Source organism: Protopterus annectens, chromosome 15.part0 (genome assembly GCF_019279795.1).
Source record: "Protopterus annectens isolate FY-2018-M chromosome 15.part0, PAN1.0, whole genome shotgun sequence".
NCBI lineage: Eukaryota > Metazoa > Chordata > Ceratodontiformes > Protopteridae > Protopterus > Protopterus annectens.
Genome location: NC_056749.1, coordinates 280149226 through 280172982, shown reverse-complemented (window position 1 = coordinate 280172982; position 23757 = coordinate 280149226). Strand labels below are relative to the sequence as shown.

Sequence of the window (23757 nt, the reverse complement as noted above, 5' to 3'; positions counted from 1 at the left end):
GCAGTTAGCCTACTGCTAACCCATGAATCGATATGTTCTTTTGTACTTGATTTGTTCATTGTAAAAAAAACAAGGTTGACAGCAATTTTTTGTTTTATCCTTCTGTGTGGGCTGTACAAAAAAAAATAAAAAAAATTTAAGCAGCAGATAAAAGATAAAAGAACAAGGTTGACAGCAATTTTTTGTTTTATCCTTCTGTGTGGGCTGTACATATATGGTCTGTATTACACCATCGAATGCTTAAAAAAGCGATGATTAATCAACCCCATGTAAGCGAAAGCTTACAGTGTCAAAACCTCATAACAGCGATTTTATTTTTTCCCCAAGGGAAAAAAAAAGTCGCTGTTCCAAAAAAAAAAGAAATAAATAACTTTAAAACATTACATAAAGTGGGGGGCTTCGCCCCCACACCCCCCTACTTAAATATACCAACTCCGAGATCGCACTACAGTGCTGAAAATGGCAAAGTAACAGAAACGGCCAAGCAAATTCTTTCCTAGGGAAATAATTAGCTTAAAAGCCGCTTCGTTAATTTGCCTTTTCGTTCTTATGTTCGATCAAGATGCATTTGACAGAATGCATCTGTGATCACGTAATAGGAACCCATGTATATATGTGTGTGTGTGTGTATGTATGTATATATATGTATATGGGCTACCTTCATTTCGTCGAAAGCTCATTTCACTGAAAGAAATAAATAACTTTAAAACATTACATAAAGTGGGGGGCTTCGCCCCCACACCCCCCTACTTAAATATACCAACTCCGAGATCGCACTACAGTGCTGAAAATGGCAAAGTAACAGAAACGGCCAAGCAAATTCTTTCCTAGGGAAATAATTTGCTTAAAAGCCGCTTCATTAATTTGTCTTTTCGTTCTTATGTTCAATCAAGATGCATTTGACAGAATGCGTCTGTGATCACGTAATAGGAACCCATGTATATATGTGTGTGTGTATGTATGTATGTATATATATATATGTATATATATATGTATATATATATATATATATATATATATATATATATATATATATATATATATATATATATATATATGTATATGGGCTACCTTCATTTCGTCGAAAGCTCATTTCACTGACAGTCAAATCAGCAAGACCAATTCACTGAAAGTTCATGGACGAACATTCTGCTGAACAAGTTGTCTGATGAAGTCCTTGATGTATGGACGAAAACGCGATATGTGAATGTTATGAGATAAGAGCGTTTATGTGTTTTTACGTCTGCGAGTGGATCATACAATAAACTCTGTTCGGTGTTCATTATCAGCGATCTCTTGGTCTTTTGGCACTTACGTGGTGGATTATTAGTTGCTTTTCAGTGCCTTGTGCTGGTTTTGTCGTGTATATATATATATATATATATATATATATATGTGTGTATGTGTGTGTGTGTAAAAATGTATATAAAAAGTGTGGGCATATGTGTTCAGTAGTGGCATAGAATAGTAGTTTACACTACCTTGAAGAGCACAAGTAACCAAAATATATATGTAAATAGTCGTGAAATCTTTGTGACTCAAAAATGTATACATAGTACTATGAATAATGCTAAGTCACCCTAAACTGCGTAATGTTTTCTTTAAATGTAGTCAGTGTTTTGTTCAGTTGTATATGTCTTGCAGTAAGAGCAAAGTGGAATCGGGTTGTGTTAAGATGATCTTTGCTGAATGAGCATTTGGAGGCAATAAAAAGGGCCTTAGATAACCCCAGGCAGAAAGTGACTGTCCTTGGTAAAGGTAATTAGAGTACAAGTTGTAGGCCAGAGAACCAACTGAAGCAAAGAACATCTTGGAGAAGAAGATGGAAATATTCCTTCCAGAAGGAATCTAGAGAGACCTACTACATCAGATGCTGTTTGCCAGCAATGTAAGATACTAGTTGTGTTTTAGTTAACACCACAAGACTGCATCTTGTTTTTTATATGCAAGGTCAGATAAAGCAGTTTATTCCAAACTGCACTATTTTTTTGTAAAGATAGGTGGTCTTGGCTGAATTACTTTCCCACAAATATTCATTCAGTGTTTGATTACCTGTTTTATCCTTTGAAATAGCCATGGAGACAACAGACAGCTTGTCTCGGCAGCCAGTGGATACAGGGTTTTGAAACTCGTTCTGGACACTGCATCATTGTATCACAAAACAAGCAGGTGTAGCCACACACACACACACACATACACATGCTCATACCATGCACACCTGCAGGAAATTTTCAGAATGCCTTTTCAATGACTGCACATCTTCTGGAGGTTGGAGGAAAGCGGGGCATGCAGAGAGAATGTGAATACAAGAAGGGCATGTAGATTATGAACATAAGGGCACACCCCACCTCCTCCCAAATTGTGTCTCTGCCTCAACTAGTATTAGTGTTATGGAAAAGGTTTTTCGAAGATAAGGTATACTGTTTGGGTTAAGGTCAGAGACAGAGTTAGGTTTAGGATGCATTAGTAGATTTTTTTATTCCATTTTCAGCTTTGTGAAGTTCTGCTTTTAGAGACTTGTTCATAACTTGCACATTCTGATTATTTCACTTTGAGATCACACAGACAGCTGTTGTAGTTCCTCCTTCAAGTTTTCCTTTGTACTTTTTAAATGTGCAGTATTAACAGGGGTTCTGAGCCTGGATCCCCAGTTTTTTTTGTAAGTTCTGAAATTTGATTGCATTATCCTTTTATCTTTTTGATTTATGTTATCTCTTGACTTGGCACTTTCATGCTAACTTTTGTATTCCACTGTTCTCACTTGTACCGTAAGTTCAGAGTGTCTTCTTTTGTCTGAGTCAGCCATCTCTTTGTTATATTTTGCTACTGCTATTGCTATTCAAGGTCAGACAATAATCTTGTAAAAGTCTCTCATTTTATTTTCCTTCTTGGAAACCATTTCAGTCTTACTGGTAGTTCTCTCTGCTAACAGAAACTGCCCTTTGCTACCTTAACACCGCTATCATTTGTTTGTCTTGCAGAGTTTTACATCATTCTGAAAGTATGTCGTGTCATGTGTTTTCCTTTGCTGTTTGTCTGCTGTTTGTCCCTGAAACACATTTTCTGACATGATCTAGCTCCACAACTTTTTGTACAAGTACTAATTTCTTAATAATGCACTGAGAAAAATCTGCTCTTCAGCATCATGTTTTCCAGAACTGTTAGAGCCAGAATCTTCACTTTGCATAATTACAACACTGGACTGCAAACTATTAGCTCAGTCTTGCCTGTCGAGTCAGTTTGGTGCAAAGCACTCCCATTCTGCTGTACCAGACTGATGGCCGACACTACTTTCTTTGGTTAACTTGTATTGCTGTATCTTTGCAGACTTTTTCTTTCCTTCCATGATAACTCCACAAGTGTTGTCAGAACAGTAACTAGGGTGTACCTGAGGGGTGGCTGCCTTGGATCCAAGCTGTTAAGGGAGGCAAGACTGGCAAGTGCCAGCTGTGGAGGAGTGTAGAACCTGAAATCATTTCTGAAGACGGGAGAACATCTCTGTTTCAGAAATGAATGCTGACTGTGTGTGTGTGTGTGTGTGTGTGTGTGTGTGTGTGTGTGTGTGTGTGTGTGTGTGTGTGTGTGTGTGTGGTAGGTACAGTGTAGTTTTATTTTATTTTTTTATTTTTTAATAAGTTGAGGGGAATGCCAGTTCAGAGCACCAAATGAGCCAGCATTGGTTCTGATTATTATTTTGCATATTGCAACTTTTACCTCTCATTTTCAGTTCTGGCAACTGGATTACCAAGTTTCCACAGTGGGTGTTTTTTTTTTTTTTTTTTGTACATTGCTGAACCCCTGTTTGATTTTTGAGGGTTTGTTATCGATATAGCAGGGCTCCTTATGGACAGAAGCAGATATTCTTGTGGATATGCCAGTTCTTTAATTTTAAAACTTCATTATCAGGAACAGTTTTTTTTTAAACTCTGGTTTGTCATGCACTTTACCCACAGATTTTATCACTGTTCTTCGGACAGCACCCAGTAAATTTATTTACATTTTGGTTAGTAGGGCAGAACACTGATTCCAGCTTGACCATTTGCAGGTTCAGCTCAGGTTACAACAAAAGTGTAACATTTACAACAAACAGTGGAATACAAAGGTAAATGCAAACTACTTATAGAGGAAAAAAAGAGCGATACTGTGTACAAATATTACACCGAGTTAAGGTGTATATTTTACAAGTGGAAAAGTGGCATTGGAAGATAATTGAAAACTGTAGGAGGTAACACAATGTGTTTAGAGGACAAAACAAGTGATAAGTAATGGTAATGACGCACATTATCGACATTCCCACTGGCAGCATCTGGTAAGATTCTGTGCTTTGCAAAACTCCACCATTTGCCAGTGCTTCTGTACAAGCTGCACACCTCTGCAGTTATAAGCAGGGCTTAGATGCACAACATTTTCGGCAGCTGATTGAGGGAAGGCTTTGAAGCCTTTAAAAATGGATACTGTGTAGTGGTGTCAGTAATGAAGAAGGAAAGGGGATGAGATTAGAAATATTGTAAAATCAGTGGTTGGAATAAGATTATAATGTTTAAAGATCATAGTTTTATTTATTTATATATATATATATATATATATATATATATATATATATATATTTTATCATTAAAGTCCATGTTGCTGTGAATGACCTGAGACGTACCTCCCTGGACTACATGAAAAGAGACATGGAAGAGCTCTCCGATCTTGTAGCCCAGGCAGGTATGACCCTAGCCCTGAGCAGCACTCTGCCATCGCCCAGAATGATACTGCAGTACAAGGACAAAATGATTGACTTCAACAATTGGTTAAGCTTCTGGTGTCATTCTAAGGGGATCCAGTATCTGTCTGCTTGGGATGACATGGTCGACAGACCACGATGCTTTGCCCCAGATGGCCTGCACCTGTTGCCCCCAGGATTCCGGATACTGGCTAAGGCTTTTGCCACCCCTATAGTGCCTTTTTTAGGCAGGGTTCAAATAACAAATTCACCACCATAACAGGAACAGGCAAACAAAAACTGAAGGTAATGCTACTCAATGCTAGAAGTCTAAATCTCAAAATGCACTCACTCAAGGCACTCCTTAAAGTGGAGAACATCGATATCTGTGCAGTGACTGAGACCTGGTTCATGGCTCCAGAGACCACCCCTGCACTACCAGGCTATAACTCATACCACACTTTTCGGCCATGTAACCTGGACCGAAACACCAAAGGTGGAGGTGTGTCCATATTCATTAAGGATATCCACACCTCCAGGCTAGTTGCTCAGCATAATGCATCCGAGGTTATCCAAGTGCAACTAACTCTGGGCAAGACTACAATCCAAATTGTAGCTTGCTACAGATCCCCCACCATGCCCCAGGATTCCCACTCCTCTTTTCTTGATGTACTGGAAAATATTAGGGTTCAATCAAACACCCTAATAATGGGCGACTTCAACTACCCCACCATTAACTGGGAAAACTACTTGTGTGCCAACTCCTTAGCTCAACGCTTTCTGGAATTCATAAACTCCAATGCCCTAGATCAACTTATCCACACCCCCACCAGGGGCAACAATATCCTAGACCTAGCCATTACCAACTTGAGTGACAGGTGTTCCACACTGAAGTTAACTCCTCGGTTGTCCGATCCGACTATAAGCTTATCACCCTTGATATCCACATCCCGCCCCCACCCCCCCATTAAGGAAACCACACTAAAACATTTCTCCAAAGCCAACTTCATGCTTCTTAAGACAGAAGTGGTGAACTTCATGACACCCATGCAGATGGACAATACAGTTACAACTGCTGAATCCTACACAAATGCACTCTGTAAGCACTTGCACGAATAGATGGATCGTGCTATCCCAAATAGAACCAAGATGCTATCCTCCAAAAAAGGAAGCCAATCTGGAGGTCCCCTGCCATAAACAAACTGTACAACAGAAGGAAGAAACTGTTGCAAAAGAGAGTAAAATCCCATGAGTGGAGGAGCACCCTGGTCAGCCTCAGTAAGAAGATGAGATCCCTTATGAGATCCTCCAAAGCTAGCTACGAAAACAAAATCACCACTAAATCCAAGGACAACCACAAAGCATTCTATAGCTATGTCAAGAATCTAGATGGCAACACCCAGATCTGCTCTGAGTTACAGCACAAAGGCACAGAAATTACAGAACCAACTGATATAGCCAACATCCTGGCAGATCGGTTCAGTGCTAACTTTGCCCCCCCTCTCACCCCCTAAAGGGCCCATATCTATACAGGAAGAATGCAGAGTCCCTGTAATCACAACTATGCAGGTAAAAGCTGCACTCTCTAAAGCCAAAAACACAGCATCCATGGGACCGGACAACATCCCAGGCTGCGTTTTACATGAACTTCAGAAAGAACTGGCTCCCCACTTAAGCACCATGTTCAATAATAGCCTTGCATCAGGCTTTGTGCCCACTGAATGGCGCACAGCAACAGTTATCCCACTCCACAAAGGGGGAGCCACCACTGATCCTGGGAACTATCGACCTATTAGCCTGACGAGCCTGGTCTGCAAGGCCATGGAATGTATTATCATGGAACTCATAAACAAAGACATCGGTAACTTCCAAACCTTGGATCCCACCCAATTCGGGTTTGTGAAAGGCAGATCATGCCTCCTGAACCTGATTGACTTCTTTGAGGCAGTCACCAAAGCCGTGGATGAGGGTAAGGTGGTTCACACAGCCTATCTTGACCTCGCCAAGGCTTTCAACACCATCCCCCATTCTGGAATTATAGCTAAACTCACTAAACTAGGTATAAATCCGTACATCACAAGATGGGTTGCCAACTGGCTCACTAACAGAACCCACACTGTAAAAGTTGCAGACTCCAAATCTGACCTCAAGGCAGTGACAAGTGGAGTGCCACAGGGTTCCGTCCTGGGACCTCTCCTGTTTGGTATCTACTTCTCTGAAGTACAGGCTAACATAGAAGGCCTTTGGCTGATTAAGTTCGTAGATGACTGCAAACTAGGAGCCATAGTCAAGTTCCCAAATGATGTGGACATCCTACAGAAGAGCCTCAGAGACAGATGCCTGGTGTCAGAGCCATGGCCTCAAGCTCAATGCCAAAAAGTGCAGTGTCATCCTCTTTGGTAAAAACTCTGTACCCATGAACTACCACATAGGCAGCAATCTACTTAACACCGAATGTGTGATAAGAGACCTTGGGACCCAGGTGGACAGTAGTCTCTCCTTTGATAGTCACATCTCCACAGTAGTCAGGAAGTCCTTCTACGTGGCACACCTCATCATAAAAGGGTTCTCATCCAGGAAAAAAGAGGCCATTGTTCCCCTCTACTCATCGCTCATTAGACCCATTATAGAGTACAACGCCCCTTTTGGAATGTACCTCACAAGACATCTGCAGCAGCTGGAAAGGCCACAGAAGTACCTCACAAAGAGGATTACTGGCCTCAAACAAATGCCCTACACTGACTCCCTCAAAAAACTCCAGCTTTACTCCATAGCATATAGCCTACTCCGAGGTGATCTCTGCCTAACATATAAAGCTATGTCAAACCCAGAGCTGTTGGACATGCTACACCTAAATAAATCCCAATCCCTCCAAGCTACACGCTCTAGGGACATAAACCTTGTCATCACAATAAACAGGACATGCTGGAGGGATAGATTCCTGTCGCAGAGACTTCCTATACTCTGGAACAAGCTACCCATCTTTGTCAAGCAAAGTTCTACATTAGCACTCTTCAAGAAAAATCTTGATGAGTGGATGGGAAATAGGAAATACACCCTGGGGATCACTTCTGTGTCTCTGCTGGACAGTGGCACAGGAAAATAACATTCTTGGGTGGTGTAAGCTATGGTACCTTGCTGGCTAGGCTTACGTAGGCCCTTTGGCCGATAGCCTAGTACCTACCTACCTATGAACCTATAAAGTAATCAGAATTCAGGTTCTAACTAGAATGTTTGGAAGGTAGAAGGAAGGGGTATAGAAGCATTAAAACAATGTTAAAATGCCAGGAGTCTTATTGGAATTTGGGCAAGTTGTGGTTGTAAAAGTAATTTTAAAGCATAAAACATTTAATGCAGAGTAGTAACGGGTGAATGCATTAGAAGTGGAAAAACTTTTTATGATGAGTCTTTTCCAAAAATCTGTGGAGTCCTTTTCAAAAATTATATGGAAAGTATTATGGGAAAGTAGAAGGAAAGGAAAGGGAAATAATTATGGATTGATGGATGTGGAATCCAGCTCCATGGTGTTGAGTGAGCGAGTCCTAACTGCGCTGTATGTGACCAGAGTTGATTATTGACTTGGATGTCTATAGAGGCCAGCTGGGGTGGATGGCAGTGAGCAGCTGCTGTCGACTCAGTTAGCATCGAGGGGAAGGAGGAGGCTCTGGCGTACTATAAGAGTGACACTTGGCAGAGTTCTGAGCCTGCTTAGCCTTTACTGCCATTTATACAGTACCTGTGGGGATAAATTGGTATTTGAAGGCATTCTTCATTCAGGCAGCATCAGTTGTGGTCTCAGAATCCACTGGGTAGTGCTTACAAGGGGAGAGGGTAAGTTGACTCACCCAGGACCAGCAAGCTGGTCTGCTCCGTACCACTCAACTGTCACTGGAGAATGAAGGGCTGATAGGGATTCCCAGGTGGTAATGAATGGGCTGTGGGGCTCTCACGTTTCCTGAGAATAAATGGTGTCTACCCCGTTGGAATGAATGGGTCAAGTTAATGGAGGAAGAGACATTAGTTCTAGTGGATATCAAAAAAATGTGTGGGCTTTGGAACAGAAACAAGTAGGCTGTATGTTGTTGCAACTATTTTAAATTTCTGTTCTGGTAGAATAACAGATGGAACATGGGTAGAATGTGGGAATGTTTACCGATTTAATACAGTTTATGCAGTAACATAGGAAAAGCTGTACATTTCATGGCTTGTATGGAAGTATTATGAAGTTTATTGAGGTAATTGAAACATTAGACAAAGTTAGTTTACGCAAAATGTATGATTTTTTTATAAATTTAATATGCAAAATGTATGATTGAGGGAAGCGTGGTGGGTAAGGTAGAGACTGTTTAAAATTTATTTACGTAATTAGTGTTTCATTTTTTAATTTGTTTTTAATAAATGTGTAATCTTTCACAAGCTGAGGTAGATGGGACCTTATTTAATATCCTTTCCAAAAGAGAGATACAATGGATGTCTGCACTCATGGCTCCTTCGTATCCTGTGTGCACCTAATCTGAAGCACAGGATGTAAAAGCTGTTGGCTTCTTCGTGTAATATTTACACTTAGCCTTATTTTCAGGGTGTTTCTCACTCGTGGCTCTTGCACAAAATTTTGGTGTGTGTAACTCCTTCATATTGCATCTGCACAACCCCATGTACAAAACATCTGTATTCTACATATGCGTCTCTTCCATATTATATGTACACTTGTTCTGCAGAATGTTGCCACCAATGCCTAATGCAGAGGATGTTGGTGCCTTTAGTCTCTTCATGTAGGATCTGCACAGCCTCATGTACAGGATGTCTGTATTTCACACGTGCAGCTCCTGTGTATCAGATGGCCACACAGCCCCATACAAAGGGTGGTGGTACTCATGGTTTCTTCATAGTGTGTATTTACAAAGTCCGGTGCACAAGATTGTCTGCAGTGTGAACATTTTATGTTTTCATATTCAGTTTCATTCAGTCTCTGAAAGACTAAAAAAGCAGCACTTGAAATGTGCTGTGGTCAGCTTTATAAAAGGGGGCCCATATGTACTTACGGCAATTGTAAAATGCTCACAGTCCTTCCCTAAGGGTATCCAGCCTTTGTCCTGGTACTTTGAGTGCAGTGTGGTCAAGTATAGTGATTGGTGCCAGCCCAGTGTTGGCATCCTTAATGATAGACTTTTCAACTTTCATCACTAATGAGGTGAAATAGTTTGAGGAATTAATGCTGCCTTTGCTTTGGTTGTTTTATAATTTGCAAGGTGTAAGCCTTGTCTTCATGGCTGGAGCTGGACCACAATTTGTATAAATCCTTCTTCTCCACAAGAATATTTATTTGTTTTTCTGATAACTGGTAGGTACTGTAAGAGAGTTTTCTGGTTTTCTGGTATGAATTACATTTGTTGAAGTAGGCCACAGATGTGCATTTCAAGAACTGCCACCATGATTAAATAAAGGATGAAATGTTGTGCCTTTGTAAAGGGGGGGGGGCTTTGAGGCCATTTAATTACCTTGCTGAAACTGTTGCTGTTCTCTCTGCAGATTTATTAATCTGTTTATGGATGATCTTGGACAAGTAACACAGTGGGGTGTGGTCGTAGCAGGAAGTCTGGCAGGTATTGTTGCAACAATTCTGACCTATCCAACTGATGTCATCAAAACACGATTGATAGTGCAGGACAGCTGTGATCCTACATACCGTGGATTTCTCCATGCCTTTCACTTAATTTACAAGAAAGAAGGGTTTTTAGCACTTTTCCGAGGTGCTTCATTGACTGTACTAGGTAACGTACAATGGATAAGATAAACTACTCTCCTGATTTTGTTTCATTTTATAATTTAGTTCACTAGTAAGTATTAAGTAGTATTAGGTGGCTAAATGTTTACTTACTTTTATGAATAACAGCAAAATGATTGATGTTTCTTGTTCATGAGCCCTATAAAACACTTATTGCTTTTCATGCATTGCTCTGTGTGTATATGATGTTTTTTTTAGAAGCTTAAAATTAATTTTATGGTAAAAAAAGAAATATTCATTTGAAAGACAGAATGAAAGTGTAGACTAAAGGAGTCCCTGTATAAAGCAATCGTGTCTCAAACTGTAGTAACGACTGGCCAGCACTTTTACTGTGTGAGCTCACCACTGGCATTGATGGCCTTAAAAACAAATGTGACTGTTATTACAGATAAACGCCCCATCTGTTGAAATGTATTGTTAACCTATTCAGTGTTCAGTGTTCTCACAGTGAGCAGGCAACATATTGACCCTTTCTCCTACTTAACAGGGACCTGGGCATGAGATTTAGAGACGTGGCTCGCAATGAGAAGAATCGTTAAGTGCATATAAAAGGGCAACTTCACTCATCAGCATCAGTCCCTGTTTTCCCATTTTCTGTATGGGGTCAGGGTGTCATGTCAGCTGTCACCATCTCTCTGTCTGTATTTCAATGCCACTGTCCTAACTTATTCAACAGTCATGCCTGCCTGTTGCAGGTCTTCTGTCACACAGTCCAGCCACTTCTTTGCTGAATGCCCTAGATTCCTCTTGCTTTCTTCCTGTCTGTCCCAAATTATCTTCACCAAATTGTCTTATGCTTTTCTGCACATGTGCCTAAACCACCATAATATGTTTTCTTTGACTTTCTCTGGAATAGGAGCTGTTTGCACTTCTGTTCTGGTGTCATTGTTTCTTCATCTGTCCCACAGTGTGCATCATACCAGGCATCACCTGTAGCTTTCTCAAGTGCTCTGCCTCCACTACCCATGTTTTATTACCACATAGTAGTACTGGTTGCACCACTGTTTTCGTGGACCGTACTTGTCAGTTTCTTTGGCATTTTTCTGTCATACAGTACTCCTGAAATGCTGTTCCAGTTGGTTGCATAGGTGTGTACTAGACCATTTACCACTGGGGCCTTTTTAAGCCTAGCCACGCATCCTAAATCTCTGAAAAGTTCTAGTACCCTTGGTAAATGTAAGCAGGAGCCTGGAAGATGAACTATTTATAGGCTGCCTGTGCCCGTTAAGACATAGGCACTAAACCAGGGATAAATTTCTTGTTCCTCATTCAATTGTCTAAGTTACACTTGAATTGAGTTAGGGAGGAACTCCGCTTCACATGGATGGGGAGCCTGTTCCAGAGAAAGGGGTAGTCTCTGGCATACATACCTGTCTCTCCAGCAGGTCCTGTTTATATCACTGGCAAGATTTAAGTTTTAGGAATGGGTAATTTTAGTGCAGTTCTTTTTCTGGATATGCAGGGGTTCGACAGTGTCTTGTATGTCAGGCATAGATCCCCCCCAACAGGCTTTAAGAGACAGAATACAGGGATAGTGCTTTGAACCAATCTCCATAGGACATGTTATTAAAACCCTGTATTCTTTTAGTGAGGAATCTCTATGGATGTTCCAATTGCTGAATGTGCCTGGATGGGTACATACCAAACAATGGTAGAGCTGATGAATGACAATGACCTCCTTGGTCCTAGATGCTATACCTTTAAGTTGCACAACATAGAACGATTTCCTTACTGCTATAGATGTGTGATGATCAAAGTCTGCATTACTGTCTAATTATGTCCCCAAGTCCCTGACTACTGATAAACTCATAAGGAAGTGTGTTGCTGATGTGATATTTACCAGGAGTGTCTGACTTCCTAAAGGATACTGTTGTGTATTTCTTGCCGTTTAGTTTTAGTCCGTGCCAGCCCTTTTCGGAGATCATTAGTGTCTGTGGGGGATTCGATGACTGCACTTAATTTGCAATCATATGCAGATTTGGTTATCCAGGGGCCTTTGATGTTGACCTTTACTTCAGAGAAGAACATGCCAAAAAAGGTCACAGGACCACTTCCTGAGGGATTCTGCTTCCGACTGACTTCCTTATAGAGGTGGACTTTCCAATTCTAACTTCCTGAGTCCTGTCTGTGAGTTAGCTGGCTATCCACCGAGTTACATAAGGATTTATACCTAACCTTTTGAATTTCTCAACAATACCCAAATGGGGTATTCTGACAAATACCTTAGCCAGGTCAAGGTAGGCAGTGTGAACCATTTTGCCCTTGTCTGTTGCTTTGGCAACCTTCTCAAAGAAGTACACCAGGTTGAGTAGGCATGACCTGCTCTTGACAAAACTAAACTGGGTTGGGTTGAGTGTTTGGAGGTTTCCTGTGTCATTACTGATCATTTCCATGATGGTTCTTTCCACGGCTTTCTGTGTGAGACTAGTGGGTTTTGTAGTTCCCAGGGTCTGTAGATGGGCTGCCTTTGCGCAGAGGGATGACTGTTGCTGTTCTGCATTCTTGAGGCGCAAAACCTGTTTGCAGGCTACAGGTAAATGGTGATTCCAGAGGGCCTGATACATCATGCTTATACTATTTGGAGAGAGAGGGAGAGAGACCATTGAGGAGCTGTTCCATTTTGATTACGATCCATTAAATTGATCCATTAAATGTGTGCTCAAATGGTTGGCTTTGAGACGATGAAATATACGTACATTTATATACATTTTTTGTTGCATATATATTACATCTTGTTTAAAGTTCCATTATGCATCATACATTTTTCATCTTATGGGTACATTGATTATTCATATTTTGCATTTTAGTGATGGATCTAAATTGGATATTAGTGACATCATTTTTTAATTTTTTTGGAATATAATTTCTTTATTCACATTTTTTCTTTTATAATTTCCTATCATACTTACGTTTGACACTTGAGGTTACTGAACTGACAATGTGTTTAGCTGAGTTTTCTGGAGCTGTTATTTAAAATATTTAAAATACTTAAAATTTTGTTGTGTTTTTTAGGTTTATGATTGTACATTGAGTGCATATACTGTGCCTTTTACTTATGATTGAAAACAAGATATTTGCTAATTAAGTGTTAATTGATTTGTTGATTATTTTTGTAAGAGTATTTAAGCAGTCTTAATTGATTTGCTTTTTATCTGAAGAAGGTGAAGTATTTGCTTTACCGAAAGCGCTAATTAAATCAGTTTTGTTTTAGTTGCCGGCTCCCATTGGTTTTATTAGTTTCATTTTCGCCTTTTTCAAGTTTTCCAAGTCTTTTTGTTTTTTTGTTTTGTTTGTGGTTTTCTGGCGATGGAAACCGAAACCGGAGCGGCATCTCAGGTTCTTTTTACGCAGGATTTGGATATACCTAATAGGAATGAAGAGACGGGGGACTTAACAGCTCTCATTCAAGTGCTTTTAGGGCGTGTGGATGCCCTAACACAGAGAGTTAATGCATCTTTTGTTCCAAATGCGACCTTGCAGCAACCAGGTCACATTCCAACTAACTCGGCTTTGCACAACTCTATTGTTGATGCCGAACAAAATGAGATAGAAGCCAGCCAACCTCTAATTAACACAAATGCCGGCAGGCAAAACGTAACACGAGCGGAACCCATTCCAACATCACAGCCTAATTTACCGGCTGTCCATTTTACTAGGTTGGCTAGGACTAATGCCGCTTCAGGTGCTTTATACGTGCCTCGGAAGGGGACAACTAGTAACTTAGGATCAGATGTTAAGATGTTCTTCATCCCACATTGCTGCAGTCCTAACACTTGGGTAGTCCGCTGTCCCAGTCGGCCCGAATACCAAAGTATAAGGCTGACGTCGGTCAGGGCGCATTAGTCTGACGTCAGGACGTCAGGGTACAAATGCGCATGACCGACGTCATATCCTCAGTCTTTTTTGCCGCATGGTCCGATGCAGAAGCAGTATTGCGAGTGCAGGTTGGCGTTCTGAAATTTTCTGAAGTCGGAGTTTCAGACCGAATCAAAGTTGGCTAAGTACCCCGTTGGGGAATATTTTGTTTTTTTCTTGCCTCAGTATTTAACCGGATGTCACATTCTTGCTGGATGGGTTCGGAGCCGATCCTCGGCTCCGACTCGGCACTTGCTTTAGCTCGAGAACTCCTTTTACCAGCTCGAGGCAACCCTATATCCCATGATGCAAGGCGGAACTACCCCAGATCTCGTTTGCCGCTTAGCAAAAGAGGTCTCCTTTGCCAGCTGAGGTAAGTTTTTTCTTGTTAAAGAAGAAAAAGTTCAGTTAGGGGTTTATTTTTTCCCTTTAGTGTTAGATTAGCCTGTACTTAGTTACAGCCCACCCTATTCCCTTCCTTTTAAACTTTTATAATAGTTTTCAGTTTAAATTTTTAGTCAGGCCTAGTTCCCCAAGTTATTCCCTTCCTGTGTGTCTGTGTAAGGGATTAATTGGTGTGTTTGTTGGGACTGTTTGTGTTTCCCTTCTAGGATGTCAAAAGAAGGCAAGGTCTCAGGCTTCAAGAAGTGTGACCAGTGCTGTCAGAAAATATCTCTGACAGACGGTCACACTTCTTGTGTTTATTGCCTGGGGCCTTTGCACCTGCAGGACTCCTGTGCATTGTGTCATGCTTTTAGCCAGAGAGTCCTGCAGGAAAGGAGGAACAAATTAATCCTCCGAGGTTTACTTAAACCTGAAGGTTCTCCTCCTAAGTCAGGGGCAGGAAAACCTCTTAAGCCACCGAAGGTTCAGGCTACAGTGTCCAAGCCTCCTCCAGTGGCTCCGGCTCCATCGGAGCCGATATCGGCTCCGGCTGGAGTCGATACTTCTTCTGTTAGAGTAGTGGGTTCGGTGCCAACCGGCTCCGATACCCTGACTACTGTGGCCTTGTCGGCTCCAGCTGGAGCCGACACTTTATCCAGCATCGGAGCCGAGATATCCTCGGCTCCATCTGGGGTTCAAGGGACTTCGGCTCCGATGGCTTCGACCCGTAAGAGATCCCGGTCCCCTTCGATACTAAGTATTCACTCGGCTCTGGGGTCTCCTCTTTTGTCGGAGCGGAGCCATCGGAGCCGATCTTTGAGATCTTCCAGGCTGTCTGACCACGATTTGGAGAGGGTGGTAAGCAGGCTGTTGAAGTCTCAGGCACTGGCCCAAATGCTCCATAGCCCGTCTCAACAGACTTCGGCTATAGCCCCGATTCTTGAGATTCCTCCTCCGACTCCACACCAGAGTTCGGAGCCGGAGCTTCTTGGGACAGCGACTGTTTCGATGCGGAGCCGATACATCCTTAGGCTCCGTCGTCTTCGGCTCCGATCTCCTCCTTGAGACCTTCCTTGGAGGGGTCCGGTCGTCGGGTTTCCACTGTCGGCTCCGAGGGGGCTAGTGGCATCGGACCCTTGTCCGACCCCGCTCTCCCTCTCGGGCTTCGGCTTTGGTAAGCTCGGTGCCGACATCGGCCTCGAGCCTTCTCTCTCCTTGGAGCCGACCATTCCTGTTTCTTCGAGCGGGTGTGTTCCGGTCTCCCGGGGAGAGGAGCCTTTGAGGTGATGAGGAGTGTCCTGGCCTCTGAGCCTGGTCAACGGTCTATCCCTCTAGCTCCTCCCTCATCAGTGCCTGCAGATGCCTCTTGCCAGCCTCTTGCTCTGAGGCCCAGGGATCCATCGCCCCAGGTTTCCCCACTGGGAATTTCCTCCTCTTCCGAGGTTTCTCCTGATCCTGCAGGGGAACCCCTCGGAAGAGGACGTGTAAGAGGAAACACACAGACTCCCCTGAGTCTACTACATCTGATACCGACTTAGATGAGTCGGAGGGTTCCCACGGTCCCCCACTGACGATGTCCCCTTGTCGGGCACCCTTGAGCGCCTCAAACAGAGCGGGAATTGGCGCTCCAGTGACCCCTCCGAGGATGAGTCGGTATACCTGGAGGCTTTGGATCCCGACCCTCCACCTCCTGGGTGTCTCCGCCTTCGACCCACTCATGCAGGTAGTGGCTCGGAAGGCGGGCGCTCCAGATTCTGCGGCACCTGTCCCCAGGAGACCCTCCAAGTTCATCACGGCCCCTTCGGATAAACAGTTCCTGTCCAAAGGTGTCTCTGTGGATGCTATGGTGGTGGCGGCGGCCACTAAGAAGGAACTGGCGGATCCTTCAGTGCCTGTCCATCCTCCTAATAAGGATTCTAGGACCATGGACAGGTATGGAAAGCGGATGTTTTCTTCAGCGACCTTTGCTATGCGTTCGCTGAATTACCTTTTTCACTTCACCAGGCTTCAACGAGATATTCTCAAGGAACTGGGAGAAGTTGTCCAGGATCCTTCTGCTGCTGGGGCTCAGGAAAAGATGGCCTCACAGCTTGCTATCCTGAATTCCATATCTAACTCCTCCATGCGGCTCATATCTTATGTGGCCGGTGGAGCGAGCAGGGCCGCAGGCACAGGGGTTGCTCTTAGACGCCAAGCCTGGATGCGGCTGTGTAACTTTGCGGACCCCTTTAAGGCGTCCTTCACCAACACCCCCTTTGACGGTTCGGCTTTGTTCGGACCTCAGGTGAAGGATACTTTGACCAGATGTGAGCAGGACGGTAAAACTCTTTCTGCCGTTGGAGTCCAGTTTTCCACTCCTTCTAGACCATATCCCAAGGGTCAGAAGGGGGAAGATGTGGTTCCGTAAAGCCCAAGGAGCTACACCGGACACACGTGGTCAGTTTACCCCAGAGGCAGAGGGGTAACAATAATACGCCGCCCTAGAGGCAGGGGGTCCTCAGAACCAGGGCAACAGGGAGTCTCTTCCTGAGAAGCCCTTTCAGCATCCCTGAGGTGTTGCCCGACTGTCCACCCTTGGAGGCAGTCAGGGAAGAATTTCGCTGTACCCAGTAGCCTGGCAATCCCTATCCCAAGAGAAGTGGGTACAGTCGATCATATCCGAGGGTTACAAAATCCCCTTGAAAGGTTTCCCGTACCTCTACAATCCCTTCCAGACATCTCACCCGGTCAAAGGGATTTGGCAAGACAGGAAGTTTCAAAACTCCTGGAAAAAGAGCCATCCAGACAGTGCCGCAGACCAAGTAGGATCCGGCTTCTACTCAAGATTCTTTTGGTCCCCAAAAGGACGGGAGATTGGAGACCAATACTAGACCTAAGCAGACTAAACAAGTCTGTCAAAAGGCAAGATTCCGGATGGTCACGCTGCAATCCATTTTGCCCTTTCTGGGCAAGGACAACTGGATGTGCTCTATAGACCTTCAAGATGCGTACTATCACATAAAGATTCACAGACGCTCCAGAAGGTTTCTCCGCTTTCGGCTGGGAGCCAGTCATTACCAATTCAGGGCACTGCCCTTTGGCCTCACTTCAGCCCCCAGAGTGTTCACCAAATGCATGGCAGTGGTCACAGCTCACCTGAGACGACGAGGATTCCAGGTGTTTCCTTATTTGGACGACTGGCTCCTCTCCGCCACCTCCAAGCATCAGCTTCTTCGGTCCAGAGACTACACCCTACAGCTTTGCAAGAGACTAGGAATTTCGTAAATTTGAAAAATCCTCTCTGCTGCCTTGCCAATCTATTACCTTTATAGGCGCAGAGTTAAATACCATCAAAATGTTAGCCAGGCTAACAGATCAAAGGATTCTGGACATCCAGAAATTTGTTCAGCTTCTGTTACTAAGCAACAAGATCAAAGCCAGGTTTGTCTTGAAAGTTCTAGGCCTAATGGTTGTGGCCATTGTTCTTCTTCCACTGGCTCGCTTCCACATGCGTCTCCTGCAGTGGATGTTATTCACGCAGTGGTCGTACCACGATCTGCCCATGAGACACGAAATCTTGGTAACACAGTCGTGCAGGGCTCATCTACGTTGGTGGATATCTTCCCCTCTTCTTCATCAGGGCCGACCCTTTGTTCCCCCTCCTCCAGTTGCCACAGTCACCACGGATGCCTCTCTGATCGGGTGGGGGGGGGCATTATCAGGGCAGGATGGTCCACGGGACGTGGCAACCCATAGAATACCACCTGCACATAAATGTCCTGGAGATGAGAGCAGTGCTTTTAACGTTGCAAGCCCTCGACGACTTTCTTCCCACGGGGACTATTGCAGTACAGACGGACAACATGTCCGTGGTCTGGTACATCAACAAACAGGGCGGAACCAGGTCCTATCCCTTATGTCGAGAAGCTCTCAGACTTTGGCAATGGGCGATCTCTTCTCAGCGGTTTCTGATAGCAACGCACATCCCGGGCAGGTCCAACCTATTGGCGGACAGGCTAAGCAGATCTATTCTGATGCCTCATGAGTGGTCTCTCAATCAATCTGTAGTGGATCAGATTTTTCTGAAGTGGGGCACCCCTTGTTGCGATCTTTTCGCTACTCCTCAAAACAGCAAGTGCCCAGATTACTTCACACTTTTTCCCATTCCAGGCCAACCCTTGAGAGACTCTCTAACCCAGGATTGGCCTCGGGGACTTCTTTATGCTTTTCCTCCCTTTCCATTGATTCCACAAGTCATTCAGAAAGCCACCGTTTTGAGAGCCAAATTGATCCTCATTGCTCCATATTGGCCTCGACAAATTTGGTTTCCGTCTCTACATCATCATCTTCTGGTGCAGCCCTGGCATCTGGACCCAGTTCCGGATCTTTTGATCCACCAGTCGGGTCAGCAGCACCGGGCCATTCATTCTCTCAACCTCACTGCTTGGTTGCTCCACTTCCTTCCCTAGCCAGGCTTCCAATGATTTCTGACTCAGTCAGAGACATTTTAGTGTCTTCTTTAAAGTCGTCCACTAGAACTATTTATGCTAGCAAGTGGCGGCGTTTTTTTGGGCAAACGCCAGAAATATTGATCCTTTTACCGCTCCTGTACATTCTGTTTTGGATTTCCTGGCGGAGGTTTTTCATTCAGGATCTTCGTCATCTACAGTCAAAGTACAACTGGCTGCTATTTCCAAGTATCATGTTGGCTTGCATGACAAGAACATCATGTCTCATAGGTTATGCAAGGCCTTTTTAAGAGGAGTTTTTCTCCTAAAACCGCCTGTGAAACATCCTCCTCCGCAATGGGATCTAAACTTAATGTTGGCATCCCTAATTCTACCTCCTTTCGAACTATCTGCTACGTGTTCTTTAAAGTTATTGACGTGGAAAACTATATTTTTGCTGGCTGTTACTTCTGCAAGAAGAGTTTCTGAGATTCAGGCCCTCTGTATTCGTTCTCCTTATCTGGTTTTTCATAAGGATAGGGTTTCGCTTAGAACTAACCCTTCCTTTCTTCCCAAGGTTGTATCTCAAACCAATATTAACCAATCTATTGATCTACCAGTTTTCTTTCCTAACTATTCTGACAGAGCTGAACAGAAGCTGCATTTTTTGGATGTTCATCGTCAGCTCAGGTACTACTTGCATAGGACTAAACAAATTAGAAAATCAGACCAATTGTTTATCTCCTATGCAGAAAACAGGTTAGGTCTTCCAGTTTCCAAAGTGACCTTATCTAGATGGTTGACTTCCACCATTTCCTATGTGTACTCTCTAAGGGGCAAACGACTATCTTCTAAGCCAAAAGCACATTCGACCAGGAGTCTATCCACTTCTATAGCCTTTCAGGATAGACTTCCCATTGACACTATTTGTGCAGCAGCTACTTGGGCCACGCCTCATACCTTTGTGTCTCATTACAAGTTGGATTTGGCCTCAAGAGATAGGGCCAGTTTTGGTTCCACAGTTCTCAAGAGTCTGTTCCATTGAGCCACCCGGGATACAGGTGCTAGGACGGTCCCATCCAGCAAGAATGAAGGCGAGATTGACAACTTAACATTTAGAAGTTATGTACCTACCATAACGTTCCATGTTAGTTGTCTTCTCTCGCCTTCTTTCTTCGCCTCCCTCCTTCCCCTGGCCTGGACAGATCTTGGAGAGTTCCTATTAGATTGCTTCCTCTGGAGCATTGTTATGAGGACTTCTTTTAGGAACCATGGTTCCTAATTATGTTAGGATAGTCTTTAGCAGGGTCAGTTAGCTGCCAAACGAGATCTGAGGTAGTTCCGCCTTGCATCATGGGATATAGGGTTGCCTCGAGCTGGTAAAAGGAGTTCTCGAGCTAAAGCAAGTGCCGAGTCGGAGCCGAGGATCGGCTCCGAACCCATCCAGCAAGAAAGAAGGCGAGAGAAGACAACTAACATGGAACGTTATGGTAGGTGCATAACTTCTAATTTTAGACTGTCATTTCCCCACTATGGCTACATTCTTGGGGAACAACAACTTTTTTGTGCCTGGAAACCATGTGGACCCTAATCAAGACGATGAACCATCGGTGAGTTCTTTGTCTTCAATGATTAATGATTTTGATTATAAACTTTACAGATGTAGAAAGCTACAACTCGAGGTAGCATACCTACAGGAATGTATAGACAAATACATTATACCCAAGGGGTTACGCCAGTGGCGTTTCCCGATGGGTTTAGTGGAAGACTCTACTTTTCATGGTGAATTACTGTCATTGTTTGACAGACAGGGTTTTGAGTTTTTGGGAGCCTTAATTAATTTTTATGGTACTGAAGTCTGTGAGTTAAAAACTGAATTAGAGTTACTTGAACATGAAATTTTAAACCACGTTGACTTCATGTCATTTAAGTGCGATTATTATCATATTTTTACGAGTATTGAGGCTACCATGGCGAAGTTATTGGCTGTCAAAAAGAAAAGAAAAACACGAGATGTTAATGACTATGCCAGTAAAAAAGCATACCCGAGACCCCTGTGTTCAATTTATCAACTTCTAATGCCTCTAATAGATCTGTAGGGGTACATTTTGAGAATAAACTTGGTGAGCCCCAAAATACTACTAACGGGCAACCTACACAACAGATGAGGCGTAGTGAACGGCTCAATAACAACAACACCCCTAGAAGTAATAACTTTGGCCACAATAACAATAACAATGGAGCATTTAATAATGACAACACCAGAGAAGATGAGGAAGTGACCTCTAACCAACAGGGTTTTCATGGGATTTAAAAAGGCCAACAGAACAGTCATCAGGTGAACAGAAAACAACCCCCACAACGGAACAAGAGAAGGCAGAGGAAGAGATAGTGAATGAACATCATCACAGACTTACTCCTTCAATTTGTAAAAGTACTGGAGGTGACTTTAGTATATATAATTTTACAGAGTTAACCATTACACAGGAATGGGTTAACTTTTTTTCTTAAGGTCTAACTTTTGTGCCTAGTAGAAAGATGGACCTTGTTAAAACACTTATATATTTAAAATTATATGTCCGTAAGTTAAACTTGAATGTTTTACTAGGTAACAACTCATTGTTGACCAACACCCAAACAGTTTCTAGTGTCTTTTATCCTCCTTTGCATCCTAACCTGAGTTTATTTGAAAAAATGTGTGAAGTTGATCTTAGAGCCTTGCATAAAGCTAATTATAGTCATGTAAACAACAACACCAATATTATGTCATTTGAATATGATTTAATCTGTTTACTTAACACTTGTGACATACGGGCAATGAAACCAGATAAAGGTGGAGGGCTGGTCCTTATGGACCACAAAGATTATGTTGATTGTATGAGAAAACACCTAGATTCTGAAGTTTATAGGAAAGTATCAATTAACAAATTAAATACAGCTTATAAGAAAGTTAGAAATGCTTTGGAAGGCTTGTTTTTGGAATCATACATAGATGTTGACTTACATCAATACCTATCTATGTTAGCTCCAAAGGTACCAGCTTTTTTCGGTATTCCAAAACTACACAAGTCAATTTCTAATCCGCCTTTTAGACCCATTGTCGATGGATGTGGGTCTTATAACATACGCTTGTGCAAAGTATGTGGATAACCTATTGAAGCCCTTTATTGAAAAAGAATTACAAATTTGCAAGGATTCATGGGACAAATTGGAATATCAAGTTGACACATGTTTTGTGACTACTGACGTAAAAGACCTTTACACTGTAATACCACAAAATTTAGGTTTAGAGTGGATTAGAGAGTTTTTGTTCACCAGAAAGGTACATGAGAATACTATTCAATCTTATTGAAACCTTGTTGGATCTGGTGTTGTCAAACAATTTTTTATCATTTGAGGGGGACTTGTTCCTGCAAACATCAGGTGTAGCCATGGGCTCCCCATGTGGGGGTAGCTTTGCTAACGTTATCATGGTACATTGGGAGAACAAGCTGCTGTTTACACACCCAATGTTTAAAGAACATGTCTCCTGGTACACTAGGTACCAGGATGACATGTTTCTTATGTGGAAAGGTTCAAAAGAAGTTGTTTCTTCTTTTATAGCAGATATTACAAAGTTAACTAAATTCTTAGAGTTCACCTATTACGTGGACAAAAAACTAACATAAACTTGTGAAACCAATATTAAATTCAACCATTTTATATCATATGCAATATAAAATAATAAAACTGAGAGCATAAAATGCGTGCAGCTAGTGAAGAAATAACGATGCATGTATTATATCTAACGAACCCCATATAAATACATAGCTATTGACGAACTATAAAGTAATATTACTGTATTGAAATTATCTATTAGTTAGTCTCCTAGATTAATTTAGGATGCACGTATTTTATTATCTTATATTTTATATTGTATACAAAGGTTGAATTTAATATTGGCTTCACAAGTTTGCTAGTTCAATGCCCTGTCTTTTTAAATTGTATAAATGTTGTAGTTAGGGTATGAATATGATTGGGTGTATAAAAGTGCTTTTTGAGTGGGAGTTGGCATTTGTATTGATCTGAAGAAGCTCACAGCGAAAACGCTTGCTAATTTTTATTCCTGCAATAAACGTTTTATGGTTCGTGGAATACGTGTACTGCACGTGTCACTGCTTTGTTTTTTGGAACTGTTGGCATTTACATTTTATTGCAGTGAAACATTTACCCTGAAGAGTGTTTTTTGGTTTTGCTTTATACTTAAAGAATTAACTTTGTTGAGCATGATGAATAATGTAGATTCATCTAATTGGATGCTTCCTGGCTTCTACTAATACTGGTCTCACTGCAGCTTCACACTGCTGGGATACCCTTTTCCTTCTTCTCTCAGCAGAAGTAAAACAGTAGCACTAATCCCAGGATGAGAAGCAAGCCACAGGCTCTTTGGTGATCAGCAGTGTTGTCCAAGATGATGCAAGGGTCTCCAGGTTTGTTGTAGGCTTTTCTTGGTAGATGCTTTGAATAGCAGACCAATCAGGAAGGTCCCACAAAGGCACTCACTGCCCGGTCAGGGACCGTCCGGAATCAATGACCTGCTGCTGCTTCTCTTCCTAGGA

At 42.6% G+C, this 23757-nt stretch overlaps 1 protein-coding gene across 1 annotated transcript in view; it reads left to right on the top strand.

Annotated features, from left to right (window-relative positions):
- The window catches only part of SLC25A43 (solute carrier family 25 member 43), a 280959-nt gene that overhangs the window by 26346 nt on the left and 230856 nt on the right, over positions 1-23757 (top strand). The window contains exon 2 of the mRNA XM_044057052.1: positions 10238-10479. Within this exon, the coding sequence (XP_043912987.1) occupies positions 10238-10479 (242 nt within the window). The remainder of the gene's footprint in view (positions 1-10237; positions 10480-23757) is intronic.